Below are 24,837 nucleotides of genomic sequence, written 5' to 3' on the forward strand. Positions count from 1 at the left end.
CCCCCCCCCCCCCCCCCCTTTCAGGTAACAGGCACAATAAATCAATTTATTGAAGGCTGTGACTGTTGTAGTACAGAAGCAGTCGAGTTCATCAGTGCCATGCAGTGCAGTGAGTCTGTCTAACGAGCATATTTATTTACAAACACAGGACTAGTGGGAAGTTAAAGCTACTTTTTTGTAAGGGTTAATGTGCTTTAATGTGAGCTTGAACAACGAGATCTGGGCTTTAGACCTAATGAACCTCTCCATTCTTTGTTCTTTTTGACAAATCCTACTAGTTATCCCATTGCTTGCTTGCTTATTGTTTATTTTTACTTGGCCATTCAAGTTGTAGACAGAGTAGCTTTCCTCAGACTTGAAAGTGAAATTAACAATTCTGACTTGAGCTTCTGGGGATGTGTGATAAGAGTTTTGCTTTTCTAAGTTTGGTTTCAATAGGATGTATTCCTATTCAAGAAAATAATATTTCATACTATTAAATCTTGTTTTACCTTCGTAAATGAGCTTGAGGTTTTAACTGTGAGATGAAGGGGTTGAATTTTGAAATGCAGAGTTTTAATGTGATAGGTAGAGCAGTTTCTGTTTTGAGTAACAGAGCACAATTCTATTCATTTATAGGCTTTATTTGCTTGAACCTTCATATAGGTGACAGTAAATGCTGCCTGAAAAACTGGGAGATAGTAGTCCCTTCAGTATAAAGACTTAGCACTTCATGGCTGGTGAAGGAATACTGCTGTTTTATCAGAACTGATAGTTTTAGAATTGGTAGAATAAGTTCTTGCTGCTCCTTCGAATACCTGATATGATAAATTGGTTGGTTAATGAGTTTTATTATGCCAGTGTGATATCCTTGGGATGGATGATTGATACCTCAGAGTGAGAGACACAACGACTAAGATGAAGGACTTTGATTTCTCCTAGACGTCTAGTTTTGCAGATGTTACCCTTCTGCTTTTCTTGCATCTAAATTTCAGAAGTCTCAGGGTGAAATGTAGGAATTCATCATGTTCTTTAAGAGACAATCAAAAATAATTTTCATACATCGCTTCTATGGTTTAGCAGTTTTTAATGCTTTTGTGGTGTGTAATGTATAATCTTTTAATCTGGAATAAACAGCAGGGGAATAAAACTGTAACTCTTAACTACTTTTTATTTAATGTTCTGATCCTTTTGTTATTGATATGTTTGAAATAAGAGAAAGAATGATGTTCTTGCCAAGTTTCTCTGTCCTTCCAGGTTCAGATGGATATGTAGTTTTATTGAGAAGTAGTATAACCAACATTGTTTTCCAAAGACTTGACACTGTTAGCTCTAGATACTTGTGTTTTCCAGATGTCATGCAATAATAGTTCAGGTCATCAAGTTGATGTAAATAGATTACATTTCATTCGTTTGTTTAATAACTGAACATAAATAAAACCCTTAGCAACTAATTGGTGTATTTTGAGAGTTGTCTGTGTGTTTGTATCTTTGCTGCTCTTTCTGAAAAGAAAGACTTAGCAGTCTTTCAATGTGAGGAATCTGAATCCATGAAGTATGCCTCCTTCATTCAGTGGAGCACTAGTGATAAGGTGTGGAGTGCAAACTTCTTAACAGCCTGCTTGTATTGCCCCTTTCTTAGCTGCTCTGTTCTGGATTCCCCACTAGCTTCGTGCTGAAGGAGGTTATGGAGAAGAAGGGACAAGGCGATAAATGCTATTAAGACCTACTTTTTTTCTTTTCCTTTTTTTTTAAGGTTACTAACTCATGTAGAATTTCATCAGCCGCTCACGTGGCTGAACGCCCACGTGCTGTGCTAGAACAGGGTGCCTGGCCTCTTCTCTGGGAATTGTCAGTCTCTGTATGGCACCTGAAGAAGCTAATGACTGCAGTTGGCTATTATCCTCAGGTTCCCTGTCTGCCAGTCATGGCAATGTCTCAATTTTTGAAGGAGGCCTGTCGCTGGGTGTGATATTCTAATTCAGCAAAACCAGTAGTTAAATAAACAAAGTGGGGTTACCTGAAAGCAGAATTAAGTGGCCTTGAAGTAGAGAAAAAACCACACCTGAATAAGCAAACCCATTGCAAGCTTCAAAAGCTATGGAAAGAAGTATTGCATATTGATTTCACTAATAGGATTACAGGGGTAAAGACTTAATAAGAAGTACTAGCTTCTTTCAGATGCTTCCATGTTCAGGATTTTAGACTGCAGTTATGTGTTTAACACTGCAGTGTCCTTTTGATAAAGGCATTGCACGTTCTTTTTCTGTAGCTTATGGAAAGTAATAGAAGTAATATTATTCTAGCAATGGAAGACAATCTTCAGTAGATTATTACACTTTAAAGCATCATGGAAATCAAGGTCGTTGAAACCTGGATAAACTTGAAAATTTTAAGTATTCTAGTAAATCTATTGTAGCACTTGTAACATCTGACCTCTCTCCAGTGGTTGGAATTCCAGGGAGTGGGAGACATGATCTGCTTTATGGCCTTGGGCAAGTGTTTCTTCTATACAGTTCCGAAAAATGCCCACTGGATCTTGTCTACAACTTGAGACTTTTGGATGTGCAAAGCCTGATTTCTGTGACTTTAAGTACCCTGTGAAAATCAGGATGTGCTATTTTGATCAAGGCATCCGTAACTAGACATGAGTTGAAATGTTTTTCAGTGATAAAATGCCAGTGCAGGCAACTACTACTTCTCTGTGGTTTTTCTGTGTGTTGGGATCACTCATGTTTTGTACAGTCATGCAGTGAACCGAACTGGGGAGTTGATCCGGGTTTGGACCCCAATGAGTTTTCTGGTCTGGTTCCCCATGCAGCCTCACCAAATTATGCTAGTATATCTGAATAGGGAAGATGGAGAGGGTTGCTGCCAGGGTAAGTGCTTTTTTTGGATGACAGCATCATAGATGCTCAGAGAAAATCCAGCTACATACTTGTCTTGATCCAGTTTTTCAGATGAAATTTAATGTATTCTCTGGGTACTTGACAGAATGCAAATTTCAGATATCCCTCTACATGTCACTGAGTGAGGCAGATAACTCGTGTATTTCTCAGTTTTCAAGGATCCTTTTTTCCTGTAATCAGAAACAAGAGGCTGGTATTGCTGTTGTGTAAAGCTACGGTTAAATTGAATACTTTGTGTGTGTAAAGATACTCTCCAACAGAAGTTTTGTTACCTTTCACCAAAAGTAATGCACTCTGTTTATTTTTTGATATTACCAAAGCATATTTTAGTCAAACACAGCAATTGCATGTGTGAAATCTTAAATTCTTTGTGACCTAAAAGTAAAAAACCCTACCTCTTGTCGACGTGGGGGGAGTTGGTATAATCCTTAGAGAAACACATTTTTCTCTCCTCCCACCCCAGCATTCTTGTTCAGATGAGGCAGAGCTTGCCGTGTAGGATTGCAGGCCTTTAAAAGTAACGTGTGAATTAAATGGAGCTTATGAGTGTTTCAGGTTTGGTTTTTTTCCCCTTATAGCCTACCATCTTAATGTAATAAATTGTGACAACTTTCAGAATTATGCAGAAGCTGTATTTGCAGAGGATTTTCTAACATAAGCTGGGAAAGAAGGAGTGGGACTTGGAGCCCTATTTCCTCTGTCTAACAAGCAGTGGGAGAGCCCAATTTTGAGGCTTATGTGTTCAGCATAAGTTATGTTGACCAGGTACTTACTGATGAAAGTCCTCACTTCAGGCTAATGCCTTTCTCTTAGTCGCTTATTTCAGCCATAGTGGTGTCCCAACGCTTTGTTGGCTTAAGTAGCAGCGTGGCTGCGCAGTGGGGCTGAACAGTGATCTGATCTAGATTAAAAATAACGATGGGGGCAGCAAAAGGAATGTCAGGTTACATCTGAAGCTCCGTTCCCTGATCTGAGTCAGCAAGTGGCTATGAAATTGCATGCCCCAGCAGGTGGGGGAAGCAATGCTGTGTGGAAATAAGCAAAGGGTGGAGATAACAGTTGTTAACAAGAACAAACGTTTAACAACCCGAATTGTTTTTTACCTTATTGGTGTGTGACTCTTGCTTCTTAAAAGCAAGCCAGAAATTCCAGTTATGTTCTGGTTCCACGAGTTCGTTCCATGTTTTTTGGCTTTGAGGTGGGTTTGTTTGTGGGTGGGTTGTGGTGGTGTGTTGGTGGGGGGGTGTGGGTGGTGGGTTTTTGGTGGTGGGGTTTTTTTCCTGCTTTTTTTTTTTGTTCACAGTAGAGAGTGCTGTTTATGGAGTGCGGGGGTTTTTTGTTTTGTTTTTGTTACATCCTATTCCTGGTGTGTGCTGGCATAGCTGTTCGTGCAGCCACCTGGCAAACCTGACTAGGGTACTTGTCTCTCTGGGGAGAATATCCTGCAGAGCCTCATCTTGGTCTTATACCACTTTTATGTAGGACCACATTTCTTGCCCGGTTACTATGCAGCTATGGTGTACAGACAGGTGATTGTTTTGAGTGTGAATTGCAGCCTGATGGCAAGTGTCAGCTGGTGGTTTATAAAACCGCTTTAGTTTTGGGGGGGGGTGTGTGTGTGTGTTTGTTTGGTTTTTTTGTTGTTCTTAGTACTTTGAATATACCACTGGTTTTGCACATGGAAGGTTATCAGCCGTCTTAAGACTTGCCTCAGGTTTTAATAGATCCCTAGTACTGGGTTACAAATGTAGGTCTGCTTATGTCGTTTGGTGAATCATTCACTTCGATTTATCTGACATCTTAAAAATACAGCAGACTAAGTACCTATGCAGAAGTTCATGCAATTCAATGAGTTGACACCTTTTAAGTCTAGGAATATTGACTTGAACATGCTGTTTTGTGAAGAGCTATCCTAATCTTAGTTTGGGCTGCTGAAAGATGATCCTTCTGTCTCTTGTGCTGGCTGTACTGCTGTGTGGCTGCACAGTCAGCTGGTCGGATGACCTGGTTCTTCTGGCTGCGTAGGTGTGGTAGTACCAACGCGAAAGTGTGTAACAGAACGAGGGCAGGACTGCCCCTTTCAGCAGCGGGATAGGTTTAGAAGGGTATAATCTGCATCTCAACCTTCCCTGAAGTGACGTTTTATAGGCAAGTGAAGAATTTGTATGAGACCTCAATCCTAACAAATTTTTATTGTTTACCAGGTCCTGATATTTCCAATGAGTTCAGAGTTTGCTACTTGGTATCTGGGGCCACTGCTTCTCTTTGTAAACTGAAGTGTTGGTAAACATGTTGATGGATTCAGTTCTTACATAGTGGTTAGTTTTGTTTTGGTGTTGGTTTTTTTTGTTTGGTTGGTTTTTTTTCTTGGCTAGTACTTCTATGTTGATTGGCAAAGATGTATTTTCAATTGTAGTTTTGATGTGAGCATACTGAGTCTGAATAGTTACAGTACTTTAAAGAAGCTTGTGTCTTCTAGGTTTAAATTTCAACTAAATGGAAAATCACTGTTCGGTTTTCTTGAATAGCTGAATTTGAGGATGCTCAATTAACCTCGTGTTATATGACATGCTGAAATTCAGTAAACTGCCCTCAAAAGCTTTGAAACTCCACTCAGTTCTTCCAATATAAGCAGCACAGTACTGAAGCAGGGTGCTTCTACTGAGTGTTTGGCTCCTATGGCAAAAACTAATGTGTATGTTTTGTCAAATGCAGTTATCCATCATAAACATGTTTTGCATTCTTGGAGAGGAAATTACTTTTGATTGAACTATTTACAAATTCAAAATAGATTTAAGCCCTCAGGAAAATTGTTTAGGGTGTGGCTGATTTTGATTTTTGGGTTCAGTGGTGGGCTTCTCTAAGGTTTTTGTTGGTGTCAGAACACAGGAGCTACAAGTAAAATTTTGTCCCCATCTACTTTGTCCAAGACTCTTCCTTCTCTGTGTCATAGCCCAGGATAAAGTTTGCTTCACACGTTTTTTTTCAGGCATGTGTAAGCATAAGTCCCTAAATGTGCAGTGCAGTTCACTGGAACAGTTAAGGCTTCATCTTCTCTCAGATGTAATTTGTATGTTTATACTGGGACATGGTCCCATGAGTTGTTAGTGGTGTTCTTAATTCAGCATAGCTTGATTTATAGAATAATTTGTCATTCAGATACTTTTACAGCCTCGGTGCCTCTCCTTAATTCACAGTAATCTTCTGTCTTGCAGATATTTCATGCATGGAGTTTGCAAGGAAGGAGACAACTGTCGCTACTCCCATGACCTCTCCACTAGTCAGTCTGCCATGGTGTGCAGGTATTATCAGCGAGGATGCTGTGCTTACGGAGATCGTTGCAGGTAAAGAAATGCATTTGACCATCTTGTAGGGGAGTAATTTCACTCTTAAGTCCCCGAGTAGAGAGCTCACAGAAAGGCAATAAATCTTAAAGTGTTTTCCTCTTTCACAGCAACTTCAGAAATCTGTAAAAATAGCTTCTTTTCACAAACTGCCTTCTCTTGCTAAATACTGTGGTGTTTGCTTTGCTATGGAAATAAATAGCAAAGGCAAGACGAGATGAAAACTGGTAAAAATGCTAGTTGTCAGGGCGTGGGGGATTTTTTGTTTGTTAATAAGAAGAGTATATAAATTAATTTGAATGTAGTCTCAGATTTCAACTAGCTGAACTGATGTAACTGAGTTACATTTGTTGAGTGGTCATAAAAGCCTGAACAGGTAAGGTTTTTTGTTTGTTGTTTTGTTTTTTTTTTTTTCTGATTGTATGTGTCTCTTCAGGAATTGCTACTCTGACACTTGAACTGCCAGTTTGGAAAAGTAACTTGAGTGTAGTCATGTAGGTTCTAAAATACTGCCTGTACAAAATGGCCCTACATTATGAAAACATAATATGACTTAACCTATACCCCTGAAATTAATAAGAAGTGTGAAGAAAGGAAACTGGTGCTTTCCTAGTGTAGCAAAGCTTTACAAAGGCTTAGGGATGTTTGCATCATCCTAAGTTCACTTTATTAAAATTTATCAGGAGTTTTAACATTCTCTCTTGTTGCAGCTCTAATGCATGATGAAATATTTGCATGGTGACTTCATATGGTAGTTCATAGTTAGCTTTATTTTCGTGTTTAATATATGGTTACTATGTATAAGAAAGATAACAAAAATAAGTGTCTCTGTAGCCTTGTATGTGCCAATGTTGCTTTCTTGACCATGTAGATCAGTGGTCCCCAAACTTTTGATCGCGCACCCCATCAGTGAAAAATTTTTGAGCAGCCCCTCGATGTATATATATTTATAGATTATATATATACTACTGTGCTAATACATTATGTACAATATAAAACATACAACAAAAATCAGAATTTTAAGAAGGATGTAATAAAGATGAAATAAACAATGCTTTATAAATATTTTAAGTCCAAAACAATTTTTGCTCTCACTAAAAGCATTATTAGTAACAATATTTTTTTACTGACACTAATGTTGATTGAATATGCTTCATTATTTTTTGAAATCTTAGTTTAACATTTTGTAATATGGCGATTTGAGTTCAGTTTATTTCAGTACTTAGTTTTAATGGCTGTCATAGCTGAAAAAGATCTTTCACAAAGATATGTAGATCCAAAAGGAAGAAGTGTTTTGTTGGCTGTGTTTACTAATGCGTGATACCCATTTTTCAATCCTATGTACCAAATGTGCAAAGACTTTTTGTTAAAATTTGGTTAGTAAATTTCCATCTTCGCCTGATGTCAATCAGCTGTTCTTGCAGACTAATTGGAAGGTGTTGCATTTTTATATTTTTAACAAATGGGTCCAAAACCCACTGAAACTCTTTGTTTGGAAGATTTTTTTTTAAACATGTTAGAGAATTCTGTTTCCATCCAGGTTTTTTAAGTGTACAAGCTATTAGAGTTTTTTTATAGTTGACACGCATAATTTTTGGCAACAAAATTGCATAATGGTGGAAATGTTTCAGAACAGCCATTTTCAAAATGTTGTCTCCATGCCTAAAGTTTCTTTCAAAAAGCAGTTACTTGTTCTTAAAGCATTGGCTTTACTTTGAAGGGACAGATTGAGTGTGTTTATTTTTTTGAGAATATGTGCTAGGTAGCATACTACTGACAGTGACTTGTCATCACAGAAGTGGTCAGCAAATTTGGAACACTTGTCTCTTTGTGAAAGAAAAATGCATAACTCAGCTTTGGCAACTTTTAAGCGCTTTACCACAAGATCACCAGCAAACCTCTGTGTATAGAAGATTTTCGTGGTTGCTCTCTATCTCATAACAAAGTGTTGTAAAGATTGGATTATTTAAAGGTCTTGGTTTTTTAAAAATTAACTATATTGATGACATTCTGTAGCACTTTGTGCACTTCTGGCTCCATCTTTGCTGCAATATCTTGCCTGTGAACCATGCAGTAAATGAATTTCTAGTGTGGTGCTATCTCTTGTAACCTTACCCTGGACCTTTTTTTTTTTTTTTTTTTTGGTTGTAGTCAAAGCAGCAGCTCCATCAGTGGTTACACTTGGTTACAGTTTTTCCATAAAACATTGTTTTTATTAAAGAAATAACTTACTGTTGAGAGTACATCTCCTCCAGTACATCTTTTTTTTTTTTTTTTTAATTAAAGAAGTCATTTGTTGAGAATGTATCTCTTCCAGTACATCTTTTCTTTAGTGGCTCACAAAAAGTAGTTCTTCATGTATTTCATTATTGAAACAGAATGTAGCAAATGTCATAAGCTGAGACATGTTAGAAATACCTGTACTTTCATCCAACCATACAGCAAATTTCCCACACTGCGAAATTTGTTCTAATGCTTGTTTCTTCACATCTTCAGCAGTGTTTTCTACGTGTTTCCCAACAGTATTTGCTGACAAAGGACTGTGTTTTACTTTGTCACCATATTGTTTTCCATGCATTATTTCAGTCATTTTTACCACAGCAGGAAGAACAAGTGGTCCAATGGTACGTAGCTTTTTGTCTTTTACTATTATATAAGAAGCCTCAAAAGAGGCTTCTAAACATTTATTGTGAAGTTTTGTAAAGTACTAGATTGAGTATCGCATGACTTGAAACATCTCTGAAAAAACTGTAGAGATTTGTCTTCATGTTCTGGATCTGTAGATTTTAAATGTCTTGCTAACTGTGATGGCTTCATACCACAATAGACGCTGAGGGCAAGGTTCACCATTAATAATAGTGGATGTAAATCCATATTTCAAGTAGTTGTCTCGGTAATCTCGATTTACTTATTCCCCCCCTGCCAAGTTCTTTCAGATCTGATTAGGCTGGCATTGTCTTTACCTTGTAATGAAGAGCTCGTGGTAGGAGTAGGAGAAGTGTTAGTTCTGACATTTCCTTGTTGTTTGGTTGTGCTCACATTATCAGTGTTGTCATCAGTCCACAGTTTATTTGCAGGAATCTTTTTAAGCCACTTGTTTGTTTTGCCAGTTAATTTAGGTAAAACAGGATAATATAATCTGTCAGTCCATTTAATTGGGCACAAACAAACTGCAATGTTTTGAAATATGCTGAAAGTGAGTGAACAAGTGAGGGTGCCACTGTCAACCCCGCTGCGTGGTGGAACACCTGCTCCTCCTTGAGGACACCTCGCGCATACCATATGTGGGACCCTCTGACATACAGACCAAGTGAGGACATCACTGTCAATCTGTGTGTTAAATATTAGTAAAACTTAATTCTTGTGTTTTTTAGAAAAAGGAAGTATGACAAGAAGTTCTAGTATTTTGTTCTTGCACCCCAGTGGATTGTCTTGCGCACCCCTTGGGGTGCATGCATACCACTTGGAGACCACTGGTGTAGAAGTCTGAAGTTTTGACTTTTAAATTTGTGCTTCATAGCTTCCTTAGGAGTTCAAAGCTGACATTTGGTTGGGAGCATCTCTTTAATATGCAAGAACCGTGAGACTTTGTTGTTTTCAGTCTGACGCAAGGTAAATGAATCACAGTTGCTTAAAAGTTTTGTATGATCTCCAAAAATTCCTTCCCTTTATTCTTGAAATTAGTCGGCAGATATCTAAGACTTAAAAGGTACACATGTAATTTATTTTCCCACGTAGTCTACTAGTTGCTGGAAGACAGATTTTTGAGGGAAATGGTGCTTTCCTGTTGCTAGTGGGATCAAAGGTAGGACTCAAAGTGTTCTAAGCATCATTTTCCACCGTAAGTTGAAAGAGGCATTAGGAATAAGTAAAATTCAACATAAAATCCGAATGAGGCAAGATGCTCAGATACAGAAAAGAATCACTTATTTTGGTGGGGATCTCTGGAGCCATGCTGAAGGCAGAGCCAGCCTAGGTCAGGTTGCTCAAAGGTATTGTCCAGTCACGTTCTGATTATCTGCAAGGATGAAGATCATGCAGCCTCTCTGGGCACCTATTCCAGTGTTTGACTGCCCTCACAGTGAATTTTTTTCCTAACACCTAATTGTAACTTCTCATTTTGGACTTTTGTCTACTGGCTGTCATTGCTGCACCTTTGACAAGACTCTGGCTGCATCTTTCGTGTGGCTTCCTACGAGGTAGTTGAAGACAGCAATATCTGCCCCTAGTCTTCTCTTTTTAAAGCTGAATGAACTAATTTATTTCATTCAGTAATACTGCACATGCATAATAGGTATGTGACCAGTTTTGGACATAATTGAAGTTCATTCTATGTAAGTTAAGTAAAAATTGTGCATGCTGCTCAGTTTCCCCCAAAATCATGGATTACCTTCCGTTTCCTTAAGCAGTGCTGACATTACAGAAGTGGAAGCGCGTCTCTATAAAGGGTCATTAGTGGCTTTTTCTTTCAAGCCATTTCTAGGTCCTCCTTCAGAATAGTGTGCTTACATATTAATCAGTTTATTTCCAATACCTTGGGCTGCTTTATGGAGGTATCTTTTTGTGAAGAGTTGACATGATGTGTCTTAACTGTTTAGATATGAACATACCAAGCCACTGAAAGAGGAAGAAGTGACTGATGTGAATCCAGATGCAGAAGTTTATCCCTCAGTATCCTCAGACTTCGCATCACTCCCTGAAACGGTTGAAGAAATTATTGCTGAGATAGAAGATGAAAATATAGATCTGGCAGCTGCTGGAGTAGGTGCTGAAGACTGGGTGAACGCTGTAGAGTTTGTCCCTGGGCAGCCATACTGTGGACGTGGTAAGCTGATCATGGGATAACAGTAAATTTCTGTCATGGGTCAAGAATTTGTATGTAGTCTGTTTATTTTAATGTTTTTGGTTTTGTTGAGTACAGCTATTCATATTTATTTATCACTTCATGCGATCTGTCCTTACCTTATGTTTAAATTTTCTGATGTTAGTAGTCGGACCATTCCACGTCAGTTACTAACTACTGCTGTCCTGATGTTCTGAAACCAGGTATACTTAAAGACAGTCTCTGCATAACTGGCCCCTTCTTGTTGTGGCTCTGAATGACTTGGAGAATCTCCTTCTTTGAAGTTTAGTTTGCATATGTGATGGGAGAAGAAAATACTGGCGATGCAATTAATATCACTACTCTGGAAAGATAATCTGCTGCCGTTGTTTTGGGTTTTTCTTGCAGTCTCTTAAAGGTTTTTTTGGTGGAGATACGGATTACTGTAGAATGAATGGAAGCCTAATGCTTGCTTTCATGAATCCCATGGCAATTCAGACCAGAAGCTGAAAATCATTTATTTTAGTTGCCTTTCTGAGACTTGACTTTCTGTTACTGTGACAGGTCATGTTGAGAATGAGATTGAAGAAGCTCATCGTATGGACCAGACTGTTTAAGTAGCATACTTGTCATCTGCTTTCCCTGCAGAAAGATAGCCCAAGGACTTAAAATCTAAGTGAAGAGTAGGCTGAAGGTGTTTACTTTAGCATAATTTCTAATATTTGGCTCTCTAAAACTGAAGGCTTATGGCCATGAGTACTCAAATAATTGTTTGATTCCAAAATAGACACCTTGCATCCAGAAAATTTTGAAGTTGTCATACAGTGCTCAGATTATACTTTTTGTCTCCACAGCACTACTCAGAGTCTCAGATCTGAAAAGAGAATTACCTTCTCAATGTTACAGGGTGCTGCTGGAGCCTGCTCTGATCTGATTTGAGGAAGGGTGAAGAGGAAAGGAATGGTCAAGTGACGTTAACATTTTGGTAGTGTCGTTGAGAAGTTTGATATGGAATTGTTTGGTGAATCTGTGACTTGGGTATAGTCCAAAGGAATGAAAACTTGTCTTCTACCTGTTAATATGTCACCTTACTGTCATAAAAGATACAGCTTCTGTGTTTGAGATAGAGGATCCCCTTTTTTAAATATATTTAATCAGAATAGAATAATTTAGATTGGAAGGGACCTCTAGTTTTCATCCAGTTCATTTCCTGCTCAAAGGAGGGCCTGCTATGTCAGGTTGCCAGGGGCTTTGTTTATTTCAGTCTCTATCCTCAGACATGTTCAAAATGCCGTAACCTTTTGGCAGCTTTTGCAGTGTTTGACTTCTTCCACAAGGAAAAACTCTTTCCTAGTATGTGATTGGATTTTTTTTCCCTGCCTTCTGTCTCTTGTCATGTGCACACCTGAGAAGAGTCTGGCTTTGTGTTGTTTGTTGGTTGGGTTTTTTTTCCTTTCCATTAAGTAGTTGAAGATAGCAATAAGATCGCTTCTTAAGCTGAACTAGTCCAGTTTCCTCAGTCTGTCTTCATGGGCTTCAGCCCCCTTAATGTCTGCGTGGCCCTCCACTGGAAGCATTTCATTGCTAGTTTGAACAGCCAGAGATCTTTTAAATACACCTACTCCTTACAGGAGAGCTGGTGCTTTCTCCTAAATTCCTGAAGCATAAGAGCATTTCATTATACCTTTAACTCAGTTTTACTGAAGCAGTTCCTTTTTCTAGGGGGTCAGGCTTATTTTTTGTGGAAACTTGTGGCTGCCACAGATTAAGTTAAGTGACATTCTCTTCTCTTAATCTTGTTTGAAATTCTCTGTTTTATATCCTTTGAAATTTGATGTATTTTAATGTACAGAGTCGGCTGTTTCTGTTCTGAACAGCGCTACATGATGCTAATTCCCATGGTGACTTCTTAAAAGCTGCATTTTGAAAACTTCATTTTTCTGGAGCCATTGTCTTTATTAAGCTATAAAAAAATGAAGCACCTTGCTGTAGTGATCACGAACATGTGTGCATGGTTCCATGGTATATGCTTTAAAGCCTTACAGATTATTCTTGTCAAATGCCTGGAGAAATGTACAGGTACTTGGAAATTTTAAAATGGATCCTATTTCTCAAGATCAGCTAGAAGCCTGTGTGTTTTGTCTTGCAAATGCTGAAGATTCAGGGTTGGCAGCTTAACCATGTGTAGCTTGGGCTATAATGCTCATCTTTTACTATGAGACAAGACATTCTGCTAATGCAGATGATTCTCTGATTTGGGACTAGACCTGACATCTTGAAGATGACCTCAAGGCCTAGCAAAGAAAATACTGGTGATTCTTCAGATATTCACTTGTTTGATCTACAGCTGCACCACATTTCTGTATGTGTTTTGCTGCTACTGCTGCTAGATGTTCTGGAATAATTGAGGGAGAGTGGAAAGGCAGAAATACAGGAAACACTCTGAGTTGGGTGGCTGTTTCCTGCTGCTACAAGATGAATGTATTTGATGCTACAAAGTGTGTCCTGGAGTGAAAGCACGTGGTGTGTGAATTGAAGGTAATGAACTAGTTTTTTCACTTGTATGAATTTAACCCTGTTGACTGTGAAATGGCAATGAGAAGATAGGGATTGGGTCCACCTACTGGAGAATAGTGGTTTTGAAAACTGCAGACAGAATTGTAGAGAGTAAATGTTGCTCTATGAGGGATGTTTGATTCGGAACTACTGAGGCAATGATGTCTTGTGAGTTTGTCTAATTTTGCTTTCAAAGAGGTAGCAAAACTGTAGCAGATACAGTGCAGTAGATACAGGAGGTATGCATGCAGGGCTCTAGGTTATGGAAGCTAAGATATTCAGAAGTGAAAATACTAATTAATTTTTATTTCATAGAAATACAACTCTTGCTGAGGGGAAGTGCTGGGACAGCATGGAAGACTGGGACTGGAAACCTAATGTCACTTTTAGCATGTTTTTCCCTCTCCAACCCTCTCATAATGTAGAAGTACCCAGAGCCATTATTAAAGACTGACATTCATAGATCTGTATCTTCTTATCTAGATGTCTAGTCACTAAGAACTGGTTGTACTTTTTTGTGCAAGCATGGTATTGTGGACTGGGCTGGAATTTAGTAGCTGTACTGTGCTTGTTGACATAAGTAGTTGTTGGTGGTGGTGGCTTGTTTGTTTAAAGTAACAACTCTATACTTGTTTTGTGCCAAGATGTGAAATTCTGCTCTCTCCTTTCACGGACCAGCATAATAAATAAATGGGTTTCTAAGTCAGTCTCTGGAGGGGTAAGACTTCAAAGCCTTTATTCTCAAAGAACCTCAAGTAATAGAGTGCTTTTGGGGTTTTTTTTGTTTCTGTTTTTTTTTTTTAAACAAATAAAATCCTTTTGAATAAAATTTTGACAAAAAATACCCTTGAGAGGAGTGCAGGTGACTGGAAATTTTTTCTGTTAGGAGCTTCAGATGTGCCTCTTCTTTCAAAGAATGCATTTTCCAGGGATATAGGATTGCCTTAAGTAAAGATCATCTTCCCAGCCCCATTAAAAGAAGTACTTTATCACTTGATTCCTTTGAAACTCAGCTGCATTTGTCTAGTAGGCTTCTGCCCATCCATGCTATGATCTACTAAACTCTCCTTCCTCAGTAAGGGTCAAACAAGATGTCAGAAGTCATGTGAAGCAACTAGGTAAAAAATCTGTAACAACGTTAACTAGAAAAAACACTGGCAAAAATGACAGTTGAGGGAATAGAAACTGATTGGTAGTTGTGATTTTTGTTACTTCTGTTGGAAGTGGAGACCGTGGATTTCAAAAGGGGGGGTGGGGGTGGAAATTTCCATTAATAAATACAAATTTTCATATTATGTTCAGCTACTCAGAAGAGTAGGTGGAGCCTACTATATGGTTACTTCTTACTTTTCGTGGTGCCAGTTTACTAGAACTCATGGGGAAGAAGGGATAATGAAGCTTTTTTGGTTGGAAATCTCTTACTGAAAAATGAGCAGGTTGACAGTTGACTTGCTACTCTGTCACTCACTTGCTTTTTGAAAAGTATGTTTCTAGCAAACAGACTGATCCAAGATCAGTGTGAGTGACCTCTAACGTCAGAGATGGTTCAAGAAGCAGACTTGAACTTACTTTGAGAGCCAATATTTTCCTATGCTTATCTTCAATATTTGCTTATGCCCCAAAACTGTGAGCTCTGAGGGACCCGCTTTTTCTTTGCATGTCCAGAATCTAACAGGCTGATACTTGCTTATTGTATCTCTTTGCTCCATGGGGATGAAAACTGAGTGTGCAGCCTCTGATTTTTTTTTTTTGAGAAGGAGTCTGTCCTTTACTTTTACTGATCCAAGTATGCCTTTGATACTTTTTGCTTACTACTCCAAATCTAGTGCTCAAACAGCTTATGACAGTTACACTTTCTTATAGCCTAGATGACTTTTTAGTCTTGTAACAGCTACTGGTTATGTAAACGAAGTCCAGTTGCTGTTCTTCCTGGTGTTTAATCTGAATATAGTAATGCTTTCTTGTCCTCCTGTGTTTATTATGTCTTCAGTTTCAAACTGACTGCTTTTGTCTTATAACTTAGTTTATCATCCTACTTATGTAATTATCTCAAAAGGCTGTTTGGCTTGTGGTGACACAGACAAGCGTATGTTCAAGAGGTACAGGGAGAAGTGTTAGGCAGTAGCTGTCTAAGTGGGGAGGAGAAATGATACAGATTTCAGTTCAGTTTAGAATTAGGTAAGGGAGTTTACTTAAGGATTTTGCAAAACTGATGGCTAACTTAGAATGCAATGAAAATATTCTGAATTTCAGTTTCTTAAAGCTAGGTTTACATGTCTGACTGACACCAGATATCTGTTTAGGATAGGCATTTTGGCAAATAACTGGAATCAAGTTATTTTGGTGAGAGGTGTGGACCCAGCTTTTGTGTCTGTCATGGAGATGCATGGGAGTCTAGAAGTGAAAGTCTGTTGTCCAGGCTGAACAACAACATGCTAATTAACCTGCACATAAGGAACTGCTGGTGTGGTGTTTCCATACTGGTGTTTTGTTATGCTGGATATACCTTTTATTGCTTCAGCTGTGTAATTTGTGGGAAAAAGCCTGTTGACTTTAGCTGATCTGAAATTGATTCTCAAAGCAGTGATAGATTTGTAACCGTATTTAACTGTTGCTGAACCAGTTTTTATAAAAATGTACTTAAGCTGCTGAGGATTAGTGAGATTTTTTCCAGTGCAGACTTAGGCTGTAAACAGATCTGAATCTGGCCACTGAAACCTTGATAGCTTTAGTCTTGTCTGGGTTGAAGGATGAAGAAATTGGTCATGCTTTCTTGAGTGGAAAAATAACTGTTACTTCAGGTTGAGGGTATGTGAAACTTGGACTGAAATGAACCTTGGTTGTTTTTATTATTCTCTCTGGATAACTTGAGCAGGGTTACCCAAAGATTACTTTGCATTAAAACAGTGTATTCTTGCTCCCAGTGCTTTCAGTCTGAATTTATTGCTTACTGTCCTTAATTTTGTTTCCAGCTGCTCCTTCCTGCATTGAAGCACCCTTGCAGGAAATGGTGATTGAGGAAGAATATGAAAAGCAGCAAGTAGATGTGGAGATAAAGAAGGAGCTGTGCCCCTATGCTGCAGTAGGAGAATGTCGTTATGGAGAAAACTGCGTGTATATTCATGGGGATGTGTGTGATATGTGTGGACTGCAGGTCTTGCATCCAATTGATGCTGCACAGAGGTCCGAGCACATAAAGGTAAGCAAACAACTGTCTGGTGTTAAACAGCTCTAAGTTATTGCTTCCTAGCTCCCCACAATCACTTGTCACTAGTTTCCTTTCATTTGAAGGTGCATGCAGGTCAGGCAGTGAATGAAATTCCTGTTGTAAATTGGACTGTTTCCTGTCAGGGCCATATTTAAAAGCAGCTGGGTTTCCTTATCTGTGCTGGGAGAGCAGTCTGCTTAAAGATACTAAAGCTTTGTTCTTTGCCTAGTAAAACTGGATGGTCTTTTAGATTGCCTTTCTCATGTTTAAAAGCAATGTCTGAAGAAAGGAATTTGAACTCCGTATTGATTGTTCCCCTCCATCTGAGCAAGTTTGGTTTTTTGGATAAAGATTTTTCAGCTTAATCATACTCCATTCATTATGCAAAACAGCAGAGTAAAACTGAGCTTGAAAACCTGCTTAGAGTTCACCAGGTGACCAGTTGTCTCTGGAGTCGTTTTCTTTGTCTCTCCTTTTCAGTCTTGCATTGAAGCTCACGAGAAGGACATGGAGCTTTCATTTGCCGTCCAGCGTAGTAAAGACATGGTGTGCGGGATATGCATGGAGGTGGTGTATGAAAAAGCTAATCCTAGTGAGCGCCGCTTTGGGATCCTCTCCAACTGCAGCCACACTTACTGTCTCAAGTGCATCCGCAAGTGGAGGAGTGCTAAGCAATTTGAGAGCAAGATTATAAAGTGAGGCACTTTCCCATTTCGATTGTGCTTTGTTACTGTGGAAGAACTTAGTAACTTGTGACAACTTGCAACAGACTTCCAGATGCAGACTGCACAGAGACTGCATTAAATGCATACTAACTTTAGTTTGGAAGTGAAATAATTGTTAGGGATAACATGTACACTCTGATTTGGTTAATATGGATTAAGTTTGCAAAACTCAATTAATGGTAGAAAATAACTTTCATTTATTTAGTAGCATGTTGTCCAGTGGTTACTGTTTGTGTCTTGGACACCCAGCCAGGAATTAGAAAACAGATTAACCAGTTCAGAATGTATGCTTCTTAATTCATTACCGCCCTAGTTCATTAATCAGTTGACAAAACATTTTTCCATTGAAAGGCTGTTTTAAAAAAACAAAGTTCCAATCAAATAAATACAGAAATCAAACGAAAATAAATTTATTTAATTGTAAAGAAAAAGGAGTCTGTGTGAAGTGTTTTTTCGAGCTTTTCTGAGACAAGCTGACCAGCTGCCATTGCCATTGAGTTCTTGGAGAGTTTAGGTTATCTTCATGTGTAAGAGAGAGTCTAGATTGAAAAGCTCATACAGCAAGTGTGTGGGTACAATACATCTTTAAAGATGGATATATATGCCATGACTTGTAATTTAGGAGAGCGAGCGCCCTGTAATGTGGAATTTTGCAGCACAGTCTGTTCATTCCCCAGGTCCTGCCCAGAATGTCGGATCACATCTAACTTTGTCATTCCAAGTGAGTACTGGGTGGAGGAGAAGGAAGAGAAGCAGAAACTCATTCAGAAATACAAGGAGGCAATGAGGTATGAGCACTGCAGCCTTTTGTCAAGTTGAGACTGCAGAGATAAAGGCACACCTGGAGAAGAAGGGTGTTGATGTAAAGCCCTCTCACACCTCCTTTCCACCACCACGTGTGGAGTGCGTCCTTGCCTATCTGCCCACAGATGCATGCAACCGCACAGTCGCAAAGCTATTCCTATGTTCTTTGACCTCAATCTTTCCCTTCTATAAGCAAAACGCTGGTGGTGTAGCCATAAGGTAGTACAAGCTTGTGCACTGCGAGCCATCAGTGTCCCTATGCATGCATCGACCCACACACATTGTGTAATACATCATTTCTGCACGTCGGTGTTATACTGACAAAATACCTTCAGCTCCAAATGGTACCTGAGATCATTTTGGACTACAGGTAAATGCAATTCTGAAGTCTGGTTGGGGTCTGCTGTGAGTAAGGGTTGCGATATTTTCCTTTCCAGCAACAAGCCATGCAGGTATTTTGATGAAGGCCGTGGGAGCTGTCCATTTGGAGGGAACTGTTTTTACAAACATGCCTATCCTGACGGCCGCCGAGAGGAGCCACAGAGACCCAAAGTGGGAACATCAAGTAGATACCGGGTCAGTGCTGCTGTTTTTTGTCCTTTCTATACAGAGAGAGTGCAAGAGGAGTGTGCGTTAATTCAGCTGCTTTGAGAAGAGGACAGGGAAATGTTGACACTTCTTTTTTTTTTTTTTTTTTTTTTTTTTTGAAAGCCCTCTGTAATGGTGAATTTGAAGGAGGCTGTAGTCTAAAGTTTGTGAATGCTGGAGGTCAAGATGGAAAGAGTGAATTTTAAAAACTTTCCTAGTACACCAACATACTGAAGTAGAAATGTTGGGTAGCATTAATAGGGGTGTATAAGGGTAAATTCTACTGGAGGTCAGTGTCTCCCTGAAAGAGAAACATGGTTTCTTGTATGTCAGGCAGTATGCTGGGGGCTGAACCTTGTCAGCCTCTGGGAAGCCTCCTACCTTGTATCACTTGGTCACCTGGGGAAATGTTTGTGTTCCACTTGCAGGCCCAGCGGAGGAATCGGTTCTGGGAGTTCATTGAGGAGCGAGAGAATGGTGATCCATTTGAGACCGACGAGGATGAGGTGGTGACCTTTGAGCTTGGTGAGATGTTGCTTATGCTGTTGGCAGCAGGAGGTGACGATGAGCTAACAGATTCCGAGGACGAGTGGGACTTGTTTCATGATGAGCTGGAAGATTACTATGACTTGGATCTATAGCACCTGTCAGTGGAGTGTGGACTGTCATCTTGGCTTCAGGCAGTAGCTATTACCTGTGGTGTTGTGGCAGTGCCTGTGTTTCTCCTAGGCAGGCCAATCAATTCCAGGTGCTGTTGTAATAACTTTTACCCAGGGTCTGTCTCTTCCCATCCCCTCCCACCCCAGGAGTGTTGTTTTTCCTCTGTTTAAACAAATAACAAGAAATAAATCTTAAAAATGTTAGTTTTTGTAAAAATGAATTTAACTGTCAAACAGTTAGCTTAGGTTTGTTGCTTCATCTGTGTACCCAACAGAGTTCACCCAGTTCCAGGGTTAAAGTGTTTACAGGACTTCCACACTCATTTTGAAGAGCCCAGATACAAAAATGAGCAGTGGCCATGCAGTGGGGATGTAAATTGGCTGATGGCCTTTCTTCTGTCTTTGTACCAATATTTCTGACTTGAGGCCAGATACAAATATTCTCTTTCTGGCATCAGCTCTGTTCCAGCCCCCTCATGTACACATCTTCATTTGTGATTTTGGTCTCTTGTTTACTTGCACATTACTATTACTACTGTGTAACCAGAACCAGGTGTGAACGTTCTGGGTTTTTACTGTGTTTAGCATGAAAGGAAAATGTCTTTGTGAAAGGAGAACTCTCTATGTGTATATACAGATAAATGTAGAGTTGGACCTCAAGGATGGGGAGACTCTGTGTAAGTTAAAAATAACAAAACCATCTTTCATCCCCTCTTGGTGCATGAAGTCTAGCCTCCAATTGGACATGAAACTGGTTTAGTGGTCTCAGCCCAGTCTGCGGCAGTGATCTTAACTATCGCTTAACTTAATAGATGGCACTCCCTAATACACCAGCTCTCTTTCATGCGTATGATTAGGGTTGTCCAGGAGCAGAAATCCAGTTAGCCAAGGTGGGGTCAGAGGAACACCAGAGAGGCCCCTTTAGCTTTATCGCTCTGTAAGTTTTAGAACTTGGTGTAACCACTTAAGCCGTGAGCTTCACTAGGGAATTGCTGTGCCTGTCAGCTGGTTTGAGGTACACGTGCCTCTCAGCATCTGAGTTGGGCAGGTTGCCTGGTAAAGCTGTTCAGTTTATGTGCGTTACTGCTTACAAAGGCAGTCATGCAGTTTCTGGCTGTAATTTGCATTGAGAAATTACTTTGCCACCAAAGCCCCAGCACAGGAATTTTAACCTTGCATTACATTATTGCTGTTTTTTATTGACTCGTGGATGCCCCGTGATCTGTTCTCCTGCTGCTCTTGTCCCCTAGACTGCCTCTCCTTTCACTTTTAAATGGAATGAGAAATTGTTCTGAGGTCTATAACGTATTGTTTTGCAGCTGCCTTTTGTAAGAAGCACTTTTCCCAAATAAAAAAAAATCAAAAAAATTAAACAAGAAGTCTGTCTGTTCTTTTAAGTTTGAAGCTTCTGTGTTTCAGCTTGATTGATTATTTTTGTGTGTATTTCTGTAAGTATAAAGGCATTTATGTCACTTATTCTTAACTCCTGCAGAATCGTTTCACACTAATACGGAATTTTAACTTGGTTATAACCTTTCCGGCAAAGAGCCTGTAATGTAAGGAACACATTCTGAACAGAGCTGAGACAGTTGAACTGTTGAAGGAATATATGGGGCCATTAGTGGGAACAGACATGGCTTGCTTTCTCAGAAGTAAGTTGTGCACTATGGTATTAATTTTATTTGTTCAGGACAAAGTCAGTTGCAGTACATATTGTATTGATAGTTTCCTGTCATAATGCTGTTTGGACAGCAAGTCCAAGCATTGCTACAGGCCACTTCCTGAGAATTGACATGCTGCTTTAAGCCTGTGTGTTTAGAAAGAGGCATTCTTCTGCAGAAAAATTTGGCAGTAAACTACTAGAAACATATTCAGATGCTGAGGGATATGACTATGAAAAGTTTAACTGAACAGTCTAAACCCATCTTTGGGTTGGTTTGGTTGTTTTTTTTCCAGACGCAAGTAGCAGCGGGAGAAAAGGATTTGAATGTAACTTGTGCAAATGACATTTAAAACTGACAGGGAGAAACAGAAAAAATGAAAAGCGTTGAAGTAGAGCTAGCTTTTTGTCCCCTACACAGTGAACGTAAGTTGTTAATATCTTATTGGAAGGTTGCATTCAAACATAAGTTTCACAAAGATGTGTTCTGGTAAGATGGAAAAAGGTAATAAATTTGCCAGCCAGAGCACGTGCATCAGCTTTCCTTCCTTCATAAGGGGTCATAAATGTCACGCTTACTTTTTGCGGGGGTGTACATGCGGCACAATGGTGGATGCTGCTGCTTCTAAACCTACTTCTGCATGTGTTAGAGGAAGCTGAGAATATGCAAGTAAGTGACTTGCTTTGGTGGAGGCTGTTCTGTCTAGCTACAAAGTGACTGATGTATTCAAGTGTGACAAGTAGTTTCTGTTGATGTCTTGCTTTGAAGAGATGTGGTTCTTGTTCTGTAAGTTAAAGAACTGCATGTATTTGTCATCAAGCAGTACTGCTGTGTGTCACTTGCTGGTGGTAGGCCTGTTTCTAAGCTTGCTGTTGAACTATGATTTCCACATCCCCCACCCCAAACTGGAATGACTGAAAAGAGTAGGGCCTTTGAAATGAGTGAAGTATGTTAGTAGGCTGCTATGTTTTTCCTCTGTAAGAACAGGAATAAATTCAGTAGATTTAAATGTAAAAATATGGGGGGTGATGACTTAGACTGTGCTACGTTTTCTTTAAGCAAATACTCAAGGTACAGAAACTGAAGAGGCCAATGAGAGTAGTGTCAAGATGAAAAAGGTATAAAGACTCCATAGACTCCCACCAGCAAAATCTTTTTTTCTGAAGGCTATTGTTTTGAAATTGACACAGGCTCTTGCTTTAAGTGCCTTGACTTTACTCCCTATGCAAGAATATATACATATGGTTTGATATAAAATTTTGCATCTTGTGGTAAGTGCAAAATAAGTGTCTGCTGCCCATTCTAATTGGTCTGAATGTGATCATACAAGCAAAGAGTGCTTCTTGCTACCTCTGTTGCTTTTGTTCAAATCTTGATAGGACAGCTCTTTCCCAATGGTAACCCAAGGTGTATTGTAATCTTGCTGAGGGGATGCCTGGTTCATTTAATGAAATACAAGTAACTCTTTCCTGCTACAGCAGGTACAAAATAGATTTCTGTTTGGAGGATACTGTGAGGTATGAGGTGTCTCAAGCTTGGAACAAAACTTGCATAGGTGGAATTATTAACGTTGCAGCAGCGTAAAATGAGGGAATTCATGTGGACAGAGATACAGTACAGGACTGCGCTGTTGGGATCAGGTTGCTACAAAGTCAGTTTTACTCTGGTGCTAGCATTAGAGAGGCATTCTTAAACTGTACTTGGTGAGCCTCACTTCAGGTAAGAAAAACTAGACAGACCTGGCAGTGAAAACTGTAGTATGCAGTGATGTTTATGGACACAGCTGGAGCAAGGAAATGTGAGGTTGCAAATATGCTAAATTTCTGCCCCTTCTTGTTGCTGTTGCTTTTATCCATGGGTATGATCTTTGTCACTTGCAGTCAAGCCAGAGTCAACACCTGTTTGGCAATAGCTTGATGTGATTGCTTAGACAGAGCCTGTGCAGGCAGTTAAGGCAAGGTTGATTTTTAGAATAACAGCACTAGAAGTGCTTTAAAAAGTCCTACCTGCAAGTTCCTGTTAAAAGTTGAAGTACTCTTAGGTAGAAGGGGCTCTTGGCCTATCTAAAACTACTCTCAGAGGACTCATGATATCCCAGCATTGCCTGTTGTAGTTCCAGTCCTTAACACCCTTGCTTGAGAGGTGCTTGAAAATGGCTTCAGGAGTCAGTGCGTTGAGCAATGAGTATTTAAAGCCCCCCTGCCTGCAGCCAAATGTGGTGGCTGGGAACCAAGATGTATAAAAATCTGCCTATTGGCAGCCCACAGCTGGGAAGGGGCAGCTCTAAAGAGTGCTGTGGTTAGAGCACTCACCTGGCTGGGGGAAGCTTCAGTTTCAATTCCTTGTCCAAAAGTGCAGGCATGCATCTCCTTCCTGCAAGAAGGCTCCAGGATAGAGCATGCTTTCTCTGTCTCATTTCCAACTATACTTAAACATTAACTGGAATGATTAGATAAGAACATGAGCTTGTGTTAAGAGCCTCCCTGTTACGTATGAAAAAAAAGCTTGACCACACAGGCAGTGCCATGTGCCTTCCACATCACTGGGTTGCACTTATGTTTGATTTTAAGCCTGTCAGCTTCTGGGAGGTGTCAGTTTGCTCCATTTTAAAATGCTTCTAGTTTGTTTTTTTTGTTACCCTGTTACATGGACCGGTGCTGCTTCAGTCTCACCTGGTGTGGCTGTGATACCAGTGCAAGTAATGTGCCACAGCTAACATTCAAATACTTCTTCCAAGTAGATAAAAATTTAACAAGTGAGCCTGTCTTTGAGCTGCATGTGCAGCTTTTAAAACTGTGGGACAGTAGTAGTTTTTAGGATAGCATTGTAAACAACATTACAATAAGCTACATTTTGTACAAGTGCATTAGTGATGCTGTCAGGAAGCACATTGAATTGGCATATGATGTTGCAGGAACAAACACATTAATATAATGTTCCATAGCAGTTAATGCTACTTCCATTGTCATAGCTGCATGCTTCCATCTGCTCTGTGATGGGGAGAGGCACAACTGCAGAAGTTACACTGTGCTTTTAACCTAGTGGTTGCTCTCTTGCAGCCTAGAATAACATGCTATAATAAAGGAGGCTTTTTAAGTTTATACCTTTCTTCATGTATTACCTCATGAGTAATACTGTCTACTAATAGACACTTTGAAGAACCTTCTTGTTAGCAACTGCTGCAGCTTGCTTTTTAAGCTGTCCTCATGTGAATGAAAAGTGACCCTATGGAAACCATTCAGTAGAACTGCCCAAAGCGCTTGTGAAGATGCCAGACAGAACCAACCAAAAGAGGTCACATGGTTTAGTTGCACAACGAGTAGGTATTTAAGACTAGTTACTACTCTTGTGAGAAAGGAGCCTGTTACACCTGTTAAAGGAAAGGGAACAGTACAGCTCAAAGCACAATCACAAGCCTGTTCTTCCTGATCCTGTGTTGCACAGCTTTCTGCCAAGGAAGGACTTGCTTCGCAAGTAGCTCCGTGTGTGCAGGAAGAGAATGGCCACAGCCCTGTAACCCAGCAGTGCTGGGCAGTTAAAGGAGCATCAGCCTGCAGAAGTCTCCATACTGAGGGTAAGCAA

At 39.7% G+C, this 24,837-nt stretch overlaps 1 protein-coding gene across 2 annotated transcripts in view; it reads left to right on the forward strand.

Annotated features, from left to right (window-relative positions):
- MKRN1 (makorin ring finger protein 1) overlaps positions 1-20,951 on the forward strand; it is a 22,664-nt gene extending 1,713 nt beyond the window's left edge. Inside the window, exons 2-8 of one of the 2 annotated variants that reach the window (XM_010566265.1) lie at positions 6,104-6,232; positions 10,831-11,057; positions 16,583-16,809; positions 17,299-17,513; positions 18,221-18,331; positions 18,785-18,923; positions 19,364-20,951. In XM_010566265.1, coding sequence (XP_010564567.1) covers positions 6,104-6,232; positions 10,831-11,057; positions 16,583-16,809; positions 17,299-17,513; positions 18,221-18,331; positions 18,785-18,923; positions 19,364-19,576 — 1,261 coding nt within the window. In that variant the 3' untranslated portion in view covers positions 19,577-20,951. The remainder of the gene's footprint in view (positions 1-6,103; positions 6,233-10,830; positions 11,058-16,582; positions 16,810-17,298; positions 17,514-18,220; positions 18,332-18,784; positions 18,924-19,363) is intronic. The other variant, XM_010566266.1, reaches the window with a different exon arrangement.
- Positions 20,952-24,837: the final 3,886 nt, after the last annotated feature.

This window comes from Haliaeetus leucocephalus, unplaced genomic scaffold (genome assembly GCF_000737465.1).
Source record: "Haliaeetus leucocephalus isolate CR32 unplaced genomic scaffold, Haliaeetus_leucocephalus-4.0 Scaffold206, whole genome shotgun sequence".
Taxonomy (NCBI): domain Eukaryota; kingdom Metazoa; phylum Chordata; class Aves; order Accipitriformes; family Accipitridae; genus Haliaeetus; species Haliaeetus leucocephalus.